This window comes from Coregonus lavaretus, assembly GCF_964263955.1.
Source record: "Coregonus lavaretus genome assembly, chromosome: 18".
Classification (NCBI taxonomy): domain Eukaryota; kingdom Metazoa; phylum Chordata; class Actinopteri; order Salmoniformes; family Salmonidae; genus Coregonus; species Coregonus lavaretus.
In genome coordinates this window covers 34,457,893-34,470,681 of record NC_140005.1, presented here as the reverse complement: position 1 = coordinate 34,470,681, position 12,789 = coordinate 34,457,893, and the positions used below count along the sequence as shown (strand labels likewise).

The window sequence follows — 12,789 nt, the reverse complement described above, 5'->3', positions numbered from 1 at the left end:
ATTAGAGCGCCATCTCATCGCCTCTCTTCCGCCTTTTCTTTTTGCAGGAAATATTTGAGGGCAAACAACCTCAACCATAATTTGCATGGAGTGTCATTTTGCTGCAACCGATTAGATAGAAAGGGCCAAGTTCCTGCCCTCATAAAATAAAACATCTGGAGATGCCTTAACATATATTACGTATGTATTTATGCATTACTCTATTTATGCATGTCAATCCAGAGTGAGGGGAAAGGGATGCTCAGGCAGCTCCATGCACCTGAAATATCCAGGGACCAATCAGTCAGGACCATTCATATGCATGGCTCTATATGTTTTCTCTGCAAAGAGGACATGATGTTATCAAATTCTAGAATCAGCTTCCTTTGATGGCGAGCGTGTTTATTTGGATGGAGGGCAGGAGGGGGGAGCGACATGTCTCGGAGACCGTGAATGACATGAACACTGGCGCTGGGGAGCTATGGGGGTCTTAAGCTCTCCCTAAGCAGGGGGGGGGGGGGGGGGGGGGGGGGTGAGGAGGGGAGGGATTGGGAGGGAGGGAGCTGAGAGAGAGGGCTGGTGAGAGGGGGTGGGGAGAGAGAGAGAGAGAGAGAGAGAGAGAGAGAGACTGTCAGGATGGGTGTGATGGAGGAAGTAAGGAAGGAAGGAAGGAAGGAAGGAAGGAAGAAGGAAGGAAGGAAGGAAGGAAGGAAGGAAGGAAGGAAGGAAGGAAGGAAGGAAGGAAGGAAGGAAAAGAGAGAAGGCTACTCAGTGCTCAGTGCCCAGCATGACTCCCAGTCACACAGATTAGACATTCCCTGTGAAACAGCTTCCTCCTCTCAGTCTCTCAGTCTCATCACCCGACGAACAGACAGCCTGCAGGTTCAGCAGCCAGTCACACAGTCATGCTCCTACAGACTCCCTGCTACCAGCAGGCTTCCTATGGCTGGCAGACTACAGCTGATGACCACTAGTAATAATACCCTGATGAAATACTGTAGGCTGTCTTCTCATCTGATCTCTTGAGGAGAATGTGATTGTATCTGAAGTGACCTTATATCTGACGGTGGATATAATAATCTGTTGACATAAGAGTTTTGCAGAGTGATATAAGCACATCAGCCTTCCTGCTTCCTGCTTCCTGCTTCCTGACTTTGACTAGCCTAAATGTTGAAAGTTGTAAGTGGGCTGAGATTTAGTGTTTACAACAAAATGTAAATAGTGATTTTAAATTATTTTAAATGTATTTCAACAATTATAAATGGATGTAGACTATTCTCACAGATAGATGAAAATAGGTTTTGTCAGGTATTAAAACATATTTTTTTTTCACCTCTGATTAATATACAAATACAATTAGGGCATTTGACAAGTTAACCCTTTTCAGTAACACAATGCATACTGTAGCTACAGTTGTAAGATCTTAATTTGATCATCCTGTTGAAGGAGAACTTTCCTGCAATGCAATAAATGTAAAACGTAGTGTTATTGAGGTTTAAAATGGCTTCTGAGATTTGTAATTTCCACTTTTGAAATTTCAGACTTGTATCATAACCCTACAAAAATGTCCATTAACTACAATCCACATAATAAATTCAAATGTCCTGTTGCTGCAGGATTCTTTTCCTGCTGTAGCAAACTAGCTCAAATTAAGATGCTACATCTGCAACTACAGCCCTGCTGACAACAAACCATTTACATTTTAACATGTAATTGCTGGTTTGTGATAATACTAGCTCAGCAGAATACAAGTAGCCTAAAGGTCCTAGAACAAGTCTCCTTGCTCATTTTGATGACAAACACCTTTTAATAAAACATGCCATCACATACAATCATCTGAGACCTGCAATTTCCTCCTGCTTTGCATCGCTGGTAGCTATCGGTTTCTAAAAATATAAAAATATTCCCCCATGCTGGAGCACCCGTGCCGTAGTGTTAACTACAAGGTCTGCAATCTCACCTTAATTGTGGATTATACACAGAAAGAAACAGCATGAAGAGGATTTAGAGAGCGCAGGAGAGGAGAGAGTGAGTGTCAGGGCCCTGCAGGCAGCAGCAGAGATGTGGAAACAGTGAACAACTCTGGCGCAGATCTGCTGCTTTCATCATCTGGGAATTGATTCTGTGGGGGTCCGTGTCACAACAAGCAGAGATCAAACCAGAACTTGACACAACAAACTTGTCACTACTTCTGGTGTATTAAGCCTTACTAATGAACAATAAAATACCAATCAAATGATTTCTCATTTTTTCTCTCCCCCCCTTGGGGAGATTACAGGAGGTACACATCCTCCCTGATAGAACAAACATCTGACAGAGTGGAAGAGAAAGAAGCCTAACAACCAGCCAGGTGCACTGCAATGGAGGCTTGTCTTCCAGAAAACGTTATTATTATTATCCAGAGTCTGGAAACAGATCAGGAATGTCAGATCTTGACCAATGGCCAGCACAAAACAGTTTATCTACAACCAATTAACCTCTGGTGAAGTGCTGCCAGTGACACCATAACGGCTCCAGGTCTGGCATCAGCTAGCATCAGGGGCACCAGCCAGCCAGGCCAGCCAGCCATCTCCCTCAGACCCACTCATATTTGGGTGAAGAGTGAAGATACCCTATGGTTAGGGCCACATCATGGACTGACCAGGGAAAGCTGTGGGCCCTGGGCCTCTGCCATGCTGGACCTGGCTGACTAGCAAAACCTCCAAAACCTCCTAGCTCTATAGTAGCTCTGGTCCTGGTCCAGCCATGTGTTGAACAGAGAGGTGTACAGTACCACTGGTCAAGAAGTAATGTGTTGAAGAGAGAAGTGGAGAGAGAGAGAGAGAGAGAGAGAGAGAGAGAGAGAGAGAGAGAGAGAGAGAGAGAGAGAGAGAGAGAGAGAGAGAGAGAGAGAGAGAGAGAGAGAGAGAGAGAGAGAGAGAGAGAGAGAGAGAGAGAGAGAGAGAGAGAGAGAGAGAGAGAGAGAGAGGAGAGGTGGGCAGGCTGCTGTTGGACAGTGAGTGGCCAGCCCAGTGTTTCATTGTTACTGTGTTGACATAGTGATGAGGCTTTCTGCCAAACACCTGCAAGCAAGACCAGGCAGGGAAGAGGGGAGGAAAGAAGAGGACTCCCTTCTCTCTCTCTCCCCCTCTCTCTCGCTCTCCTTCTCCTCCATTCCTCATATGATGACAACTCTTATTGGACAGAGAAAAATATCCCCCTGCCTCCCTCTCCCAATCCCACACATGTTCCATAAACAAAGATAAAAGAGTACATATAATTAAGCCCTGCCTAGCAATTCGTCTTGAAAGCAGAAAAACTTTGGGTGAGCAGCATTTTGCAGTCACGGTCAGTTAGAGCTCTCTCTGCGGACAACACAGCACAGCTCTGCTCTGGCTCTCTCTTTATAAGGACTAATCTGAATGGCTGGCAAGAGAGGGGGAGTGCCAGAGGCATGATGAATCTGCTCTGATGGATGAAGGGAACGGAGAGAGAGATGGGGGGGAAGGGGGGTTGAGAGGTAGAGAGAGAGCAGAGAGAGAAAGAGAGAGGGAGTAGAGAGAGAGAAAAATAGAGATAGCAGAGAGAGAGAGAGAGAGAGAGGGGTAGAGAAAGAGAGAGAAAGAGAGAGGGGGTTAAGAGGCAGAGATAGCGCAGAGAGAGAACAGAGAAAGAGAGAGGGGGGGGGTGAGAGGTAGAGCAGAGAGAGAAAGATGGAGAGAGAGCAGAGAGAGGTAGAGAGAAAGACATAGAGAAATACAGACAGAGAGAGAGAGAGAGAGAGAGAGAGTACATCCTGCTTTATCCCTATACTCTCAGTGGGGGACTCAATTCTCGCCACAGTCCCACTGCTAGCAGACAGGCATCAGCACCAGCTATCAGCTTATTTACATGCCCTGTTATCTGGAGCCCAGCATCACACCTACCTCTGACTGACTATAGTAAGTTAATATTTTCCCGCCTAACTTACAGCGGGGTGATAGAACAACTTGTCTTTTCTATTACAGCTTCCAGAGGTTTACATTTAAATCTCAAACCAGGATCGGTGTCACTGGCTGAGCTGCCCTCTCTATTACCAGAGGAGTGTAACATCTGAATCGGATTTCGCACGGCTGATGAAACCGCTTGCAGGGGGAGAGTGAGAAATCGGACAAAGTGCAACATGACTACAAGCCCCTCATTCATCAGCTAACGCTTCTCTCTCTCTCTCTCTCTCTCTCTCTCTCTCTCGCTCTCTCTCTCTCTCTCTCTCTCTCTCTCTCTCTCTCTCTCTCTCTCTCTCCCTCTCTCTCTCTCTCTCTCTCTCTCTCTCTCTCTCTCTCTCTCTCTCTCTCTGTCTCTGTCTGTAAAGAGGTTTAGTCTTGCTCCGTTTATTGACTTGGTTTCGTAAGCAGCACTATGCCAGGCTAACAACTATGAAAGGACATGAAAATCTACGCAGGCACTCAAAATGACCTTGGTGATATAAATAAACAATGTTTTAAACCACTTAATGTCCTAAATGAATGGGTTAAATAAGACTTCCAACTTACTGGGGGAATTTGGACATGAATTGGGCATCAACTATGGCATCCTCCTCTGATCCCTCCATGCAGAAAGGGTGTAGGGTTTTAATTTCCCTACAAAGATAGATACAGTAGGGCTGGTCAGTTTAAAACATTCAGTTAATAAGCAGGTGGATAAATAGCATGTGTAGACTGTAAAGTACAAATTACTTCCAATGAAGGATCTGTAAATATAATGTACATGTTAATAATAACTACTTAATACATATGAATTGAAAAATAAGTTAACATTGATAGGAGTATTCAGTGTATTGCTGTCCTTAAACCTAAAGGCAGCCAGCCTGTGAGACATCTCCAACTGCTCAATAATATCACACATTATAGCCCAAGTACAGTAAAAACTGTCTGTTGGTTCATATTTATAGCTGGAATAAAGTATAGTATGTCAGTTGAGTTCCTCTCTGGACAACTCAAGGTTTGTCTCTCTCTCTCTCTACCTCTCCTGAAGACATCCTGAGGGGAGGAAGACAAGACAGAACCCTGAGGTGTCAGTAAAAGAAGTGTGTGTGTGTGTGTGTGCAACCTACAGTATACATTTACATTGCCTTTCAGAATAATCAACTATATCAACTATATCAACTGCCATCCTATTCTGTATGTATTTCTACACGTCTTAAAGTTGACCCCCCACCACCCACCTCGTCCCTCTCCTCCTGCTGCTTCCTCTGACTGAGCTATTTAACCTCTTTACAAAGCATCCAATGCTTTCCTTTACATTTTTTCAAAAAAATATATAAAAAAACAAAATCCGTTCTTTAATTTGTGGAATATTTTTTTATGCGTTTTTAAATAAAGTCAAACTTAATATTCAACCAGACAGCTTATCAATGTTTCTTTGCAAAGCAGGCCATAAATATTAATGAGTCCTCCGCTCAGACCTGAAAGGGCCGGCTGTGCATCGTCTTTCTCCGCTAAGAAAGGGGGTTTATCACAAATAAAAAACCCTGGGTAATTTTTCACAGAAATAATTGCCCTGCATGTGGTAAATGGTGTTATTTTCTGGTATTTAAAACTTTGGCAGGGTTCTGTGTGTAATGATTTTCTGTCTGAGGCTAATGCTGGCAACCAGACCGGGAAAGGGAAAGTAGAGTGGACTGGGCTGGGCTACCTCCGCACGTGTCAGAGGGGTAACCACAAAACCAACTGAAAGGTTTTTAAATAGAAAAACACTGTGAGCCGTTATCCACCACTTCTCTCTTACCATGGCTGGGGCCTGGGCTGGGCTGGCCACTATGTTCCTGTAAAGTGAAAGTCAAAGAGCAGCTATGTTTGTGGTATTGAAAACATGGCCCTCGACATCACTAGCTGTAAGAGTCATGGGGTTTCTGAACTCCATGTCAAATTAGTAAAGACGTCAAACACGGCAGGGTCTCCTGTTCAGAGGAGCACTTCGGGGGGGTATGAGTTCAGCAAGCCGCCGTTCAGCTGTTTAAATCACAACACAGCAGCAAGCCTCTCTTCAGAAGGCAACTCTGAACTAAGATCGTACTGCCTGCTATATGTTTACAGCCATCCAATGGCTGTCTGTGGCTGAGTTACTGAATATACAGTACTGTACGTAGTGACTGTAAAACTATGCCCACATATTTTCCAATAGTCCTGTATTTTGACTGAACTTCTCAGCTCTATACTGTGAGGTGTTCCAGGTCTGGGGAGGAGCAGACCAAAGAGGAATGTTTTCCTGGAGGATCACAAACTCCTCAGTATACAGTAGATACTGCATCTACCGTTAGGGACCAGGCATCCCAGTAAAGTGTTAGACTTCGTCCCAAATGGCACCCTATTCCCTTTATACAGTAGTGCACTACTTTTGACCCAAGCTCTTTGGCCCTGACCAAAAAAAAGTTAACTATAAAGGAAATAGGGTGCCATTTGGAACGATACCTTAGACCAGGGATGGGCAACTGGCGACCCCGCCCCCCCCCCTTTTGTAGTCCCACGGATTAATTTCTGGCTTAGGGCCCCCAAAAGGCTAGGGCTGGCTCGGACTGCATGTGTGGGTATGGATGCAGGTACGCAGACCCACGAGCAACTGCGGCTGCTCATGATCAGTTCTGTTTTTCATGGCCCCCACCCCAATCAAAGTTGCCCATCCCTGCCTTAGACTAAGCCTTTTCAGGAACATTGGGAGCTATTAGCTCTTTGCCCAGGTAGTCTCAGTTAGAGAGAGAGACGGATGGAAAGTCCAAACGTATAAGAGCATTAGTCAACACTGCTGTTCCTGTTAGAACGGTGGGACGGGAGCAACACACAGTTCTAACTGCATGATCTGGACTCACTTGGCTGAGAGTTACAAGAGACGCACACAGACACACACACACACACACATACACACACACACACCTACACACACACACATACACACACACAAAAGTGCAAAAGCAATGACCTTGACTGAATGGCGTACTAAATACTGACTGAAATAATAACAGGGAAGAACAGCAGAGGAAATACCTAAGAGAAGCGAGAGGAGAGACGAGTGACAAGTCAATCATGTTTAATGATGCCAAGGCAACACAGAGAGGCCCAAGCCAAATAATGGTGAAAGAAGGGAATCAAAGTATTGCTCTAATCGCAATTAGTGTGAGTGTGACCATTTTGACTTTCTCCATCCCTAACTACACTATTCTGTTCAGTCTGTTGCCAATTTGTCCTTGATTTCAGATGGGGATCAGGAGTTGTGTGCAGTGCGGATGCTGCGTTGAGCACCACGTCCAGACAAAGGCTACGTCCCAAATGGAACCTTATTCCTTTTGTAGTGCACTACTTTTGGACCCTGGGCAAAAGTAGTGCACTAAATAGGGAGCCATTTGGGACACAGCCAAAGAATCAACTGATGGGCACCAAAATGTCAAAATCAGATGATTACAACGTGTCGCTCCCAGAAGGCCTCTCAGCCAAACCTTTATAGCGCCTCCTGACCCCTCTGATTTTCATTAGAGATATCCATTTTGAAATAAAAAGTGGAGGTAGGGTACACAGACTGCTCTGTCTGTGCGTGTTCAATTTCCTGTTGGTTTGGAGGATTCTAGGGGAAAACAAGAAAGGGAATAGGGTGCCATTTAGGATGCACCCTCTGTCTGTGCAGCACAGCAGAACCCTAATATAAGACCTATATCCATCCTGCCCTGCCTTTCGAAAGTATTCGAAAGCCAAGTTAACAAACAGATCACCGACCATTTCGAATACCACCGTACCTTCTCCGCTATGCAATCCGGTTTCCGAGCTGGTCACGGGTGCACTTCAGCCACGCTCAAGGTCCTAAACGATATTATAACCACGATTGATAATAGACAGTACTGTGCAGCCGTCTTCATCGACCTGGCCAAGGCTTTCGACTCTGTCAACCACCGCATTCTTATTGGCAGACTAAATAGCCTTGGTTTCTCAAATGACTGCCTCGCCTGGTTCACCAACTACTTCTCAGATAGAGTTCAGTGTGTCAAATCGGAGGGCCTGTTGTCTGGACCTATGGCAGTCTCTATGGGGGTGCCACAGGGTTCAATTCTTGGGCCGACACTTTTCTCCGTGTATATCAATGATGTCGCTCTTGCTGCTGGTGACTCTCAGATCCACCTCTACGCAGACGACACCATTTTGTATACATCTGGCCCTTCATTGGACACTGTGTTAACAAACCTCCAAACGAGCTTCAATGCCATACAACAATCCTTCAGTAGCCTTCAACAGCTCTTAAACACTAGTAAAACTAAATGCATGCTTTTCAATCGAACGCTGCTAGCACCCGCCCACCCGACTAGAATCACCACTCTCGACGGGTCTGACCTAGAGTATGTGGACAACTACAAATATCTAGGTGTCTGGTTAGACTGTAAACTCAACTTCCAGACTCACATAAAGAATCTCCAATCCAAAGTTAAATCTAGAATCGGCTTCCTATTTCGCAACAAAGCCTCCTTCACTCATGCTGCCAAACATGCCCTCGTAAAACTGACTATCCTACCGATCCTTGACTTCGGCGATGTCATTTACAAAATAGCCTCCAACACTCTACTCAGCAAATTGGATGTAGTCTATCACAGTGCCATCCGTTTTGTCTCCAAAGCCCCATACACTACCCACCACTGTGACCTGTACGCTCTTGTTGGCTGGTCCTCACTACATGTTCGTTGTCAAACCCACTGGCTCCAGGCCATCTATAAATCACTGCTAGGCAAATCCCCGCCTTATCTTAGCTCATTGGTCACCATAGCAGCACCCACCCGTAGTCTGCGCTCCAGCAGGTATATCTCACTGGTCATTCCCAAAGCCAACACCTCCTTTGGCCGCCATTCCTTCCAGTTCTCTGCTGCCAATGACTGGAACGAATTGCAAAAATCTCTGAAGCTGGAGACTCTTATCTCCCTCAATAACGTTAAGCATCAGTTGTCAGAGCACCTTACCGATCACTGCACCTGTACACAGCCCATCTGAAATTAGCCCACCCAACTACCTCATCCCTATATTGTTATTTATTTTGCTCTTTTGCACCCCAGTATCTCTATTTGCACATCATCTCTTGCACATCTAGCATTCCAGTGTTAATACTATTGTAATTATTCTGCACTATAGCCTATTTATTGCCTTACCTCCATAACTTGCTACATTTGCACACACTGTATATATATTTTCTGTTGTATTTCTGACTTTGTTTTTTTTACCCCATATGTAACTCTGTGTTGTTTTTATTGCACTACTTTGCTTTATCTTGGCCAGGTCGCAGTTGTAAATGAGAACCTGTTCTCAACTGGCTTACCTGGTTAAATAAAGGCGAAATAAAATAAAATAAAATAATATTGCCCAAGATGGAATATGACACCAGGCTAGGGTAAAGATTACCCTTCAACCACTGTATAAGAAAATAATATTTTCAAAGTAACACAATTATTTTTTTGAGTCCCTTATAAAGAGGTAAAGAGGAATATACTACAGAAACAACTTCTGGATTCTTTCGATATGGTTGAAGGGTAGGAAAAATTGAGAAGGTGATAAGATGGTGTCCTTTCCAAAATTAGTTTATGTTCTGATGTAAATCTTCTCCTTCAACCATAAATCAAGGGTATTAAACATGACTGTATGCAGTTGGACTGAGTTTTCCATTAGTGTATACTTGCAGCAGGGCACTTTAACTCCTATGTTTCCAGATGTGCTTCTCAAATTGCACCCTATTTCCTATTTAGTGCCCTATTTTTGACCAGGGCCCATATGGCTATTTGGGACGCACTACATTGGTAATAGGTTCCCATTTGGAGGGCAGGCATGATTTCAGATTTTCCAGACCTGGTTGGAGGCATTTATTTGCCCAATAAACCTGCTTATGAAATATATCTGAATGACCAATTCTGCACCAAAGCTGCAATTCGTCTACAAACTAAGTTTACTTTTACTGTACTAGGAGTTTTTATACACTGTATAAGCAACTATAATGCAAAAATTCTGAAAACATGCTCTGCAGACCGCAATGTGACATGCATTGGGATAAAAGCTACAATATGGCAATTCACAACATGTTACAGTAAGTACTTCAACTGTAACATAAGACTTGGTGTCATTGGCTATCAATATATAAATATCTGAGTATGACAACGTTGTGACCATGTTCAATATTCAACAACTCCAGAGCCCTCTGGGCGCTCTGAGGCCTCCTCCCTTAATCATGCTGTTTTCATTTCCACTCCAGCCTGAAACAACTAAGAGAGTTAAACCTCCAGGAGTTTCAGAGAAACCACTCATTACCACATCCAAATTGTTTTTTGGGCATGAAACAGACAGTATGTATGTCTCTCTGTGGCTGAGACGAGGAACTGAGCAGCAGCAGTAAAAATTGAAATGTGCTGTTATGTATAGTGCCTTCAGAATGTATTCATACCCCTTGACTTATTCCACATTTTGTGTTACAGCCTGAATTCAAAGTCGATTAAATAAATGTGTTTTCTGACTCATCTACTACACACAATACCCCATAATGAAAAACTGAAAACATGTTTTTAGAAATGTTTGCCAAATTATTGAAAATGAAATACATAAATATCGAATTTACATAAGTATTCACACCCCTGAGTCAATACATGTTAGAATCACCTTTGGCAGCAATTACAGTCTTTCTGGGTAAGTCTCTAAGAGCTTTGCACACCTGGATTGTACAATATTTGCACATTATTTTTTTTTTAAATCTTCAAGCTCTGTCAAGTTGGTTGTTGATCATTGCTAGACAGCCATTTTCAAGTCTTGCCATAGATTTTCAAGAAGATTAAAGTCAAAACTGTAACTCGGCCACTCAGGAACATTCAATGTCATCTTGGTGAGCAAGATATTTGGTCTTGTGTTTTAGGTTATTGTCCTGTGTCTGGTGGAAAGCAGACTGAATCAGGTTTTCCTCTAGGATTTTGCCTGTGCTTAGCTCCCATTCTGTTTATTTTTTTATCCTGAAAAACTCCCTAGTCCTTAATGATTACAAGCATACCCATAACATGATGCAGCCATCACTATGCTTGAAAATATGGTGAGTGGTACTCAGTAATGTGTTGTATTGGATTAGCCCCAAACATAACACTTTGTACTTAGGACAAAAAGTTAATTGCTATGCCAAATGTTTTGCAGTATTACTTTAGCACCTTGCGCAAACAGGATGCATGTTTTGGAATATTTGTATTATGTACAGGCTTCCTTCTTTTCACTCTGTCAATTAGGTTAGTATTGTGGAGTAACTACAATGTTGTTGATCCATCCTCAGTTATCTCCTATCACAGCCATTAAACTCTGTAACTGTTTTAAAGTCACCATTGGCCTCATGGTGAAATCCCTGAGCGGTTTCCTTCCACTCCGGCAACTGAGTTAGGAAGGACGCCTGTATCTTTGCAGTGACTGGGTGTATTGCTACACCATCCAAAGTGTAATTAATAACTTAATCATGCTTAAAGGGATATTCATTTTTTTTACCTATCTACCAATAGGGGCCCTTCTTTGCGAGGCATTGGAAAACCTCCCTGGTATTTGTGGTTGAATCTGTGTTTGAAATTCACTGCTTGACTGACGGACCTTACAGATACAGAGAGGGAAACAAGTATTTGATCCCCTGCTGATTTTGTGCGTTTGCCCACTGACAAAGAAATTATCAGTCTATAACAAAAAAATCCAGAAAAACGCATGTCAAAAATGTTATTATTGATTTATAAATAAGTATTTGACCCCTCTGCAAAACATGACTTAGTACTTGGTGGCAAAACCCTTGTTGGCAATCACAGAGGTCAGACGTTTCTTGTAGTTGGCCACCAGGTTTGCACACATCTCAGGAGGGATTTTGTTCCACTCCTCTTTGCAGATCTTCTCCAAGTCATTAAGGTTTCAAGGCTGACGTTTGGCAACTCGAACCTTCAGCTCCCTCCACAGATTTTCTATGGGATTAAGGTCTGGAGACTGGCTAGGCCACTCCAGGACCTTAATGTGCTTCTTCTTGAGCCACTCCTTTGTTGCCTTGTCCATGTGTTTTGGGTCATTGTCATGCTGGAATACCCATCCACGACCCATTTTCAATGCCCTGGCTGAGGGAAGGAGGTTCTCACCCCAGAATTGACGGTACATGGCCCCGTCCATCGTCCCCCTAACTGTAAGTCGCTCTGGATAAGAGCGTCTGCTAAATGACTAAAATGTCAAATGTAATGCGGTGAAGTTGTCCTGTCCCCTTAGCAGAAAAACACCCCCAAAGCATAATGTTTCCACCTCCATGTTTGACGGTGGGGATGGTGTTCTTGGGGTCATAGGCAGCATTCCTCCTCCTCCAAACACGGCGAGTTGAGTTGATGCCAAAGAGCTCCATTTTGGTCTCATCTGACCACAACACTTTCACCCAGTTCTCCTCTGAATCATTCAGATGTTCATTGGCAAACTTCAGACGGCCCTGTATATGTGCTTTCTTGAGCAGGGGGACCTTGCGGGCGCTGCAGGATTTCAGTCCTTCACGGCGTAGTGTGTTACCAATTGTTTTCTTGGTGACTATGGTCCCAGCTGCCTTGAGATCATTGACAAGATCCTCCCGTGTAGTTCTGGGATGATTCCTCACCGTTCTCATGATCATTGCAACTCCACGAGGTGAGATCTTGCATGGAGCCCCAGGCCGAGGGAGATTGACAGGTCTTTTGTGTTTCTTCCATTTGCGAATAATCGCACCAACTGTTGTCACCTTCTCACCAAGCTGCTTGGCGATGGTCTTGTAGTCCATTCCAGCATTGTGTAGGTCTACAATCTTGTCCCTGACATCCTTGGAGAG

The 12,789-nt window shown here is 43.9% G+C and overlaps 1 protein-coding gene across 1 annotated transcript in view; it reads right to left on the bottom strand.

The window, feature by feature from the left end:
- The window catches only part of LOC311145234 (neuronal PAS domain-containing protein 3-like), a gene marked incomplete at both ends in the record, with an annotated part of 312,893 nt that overhangs the window by 243,461 nt on the left and 56,643 nt on the right, over positions 1-12,789 (bottom strand). The window contains one exon of the mRNA XM_084181466.1: positions 4,491-4,577. Within this exon, the coding sequence (XP_084037592.1) occupies positions 4,491-4,577 (87 nt within the window). The remainder of the gene's footprint in view (positions 1-4,490; positions 4,578-12,789) is intronic.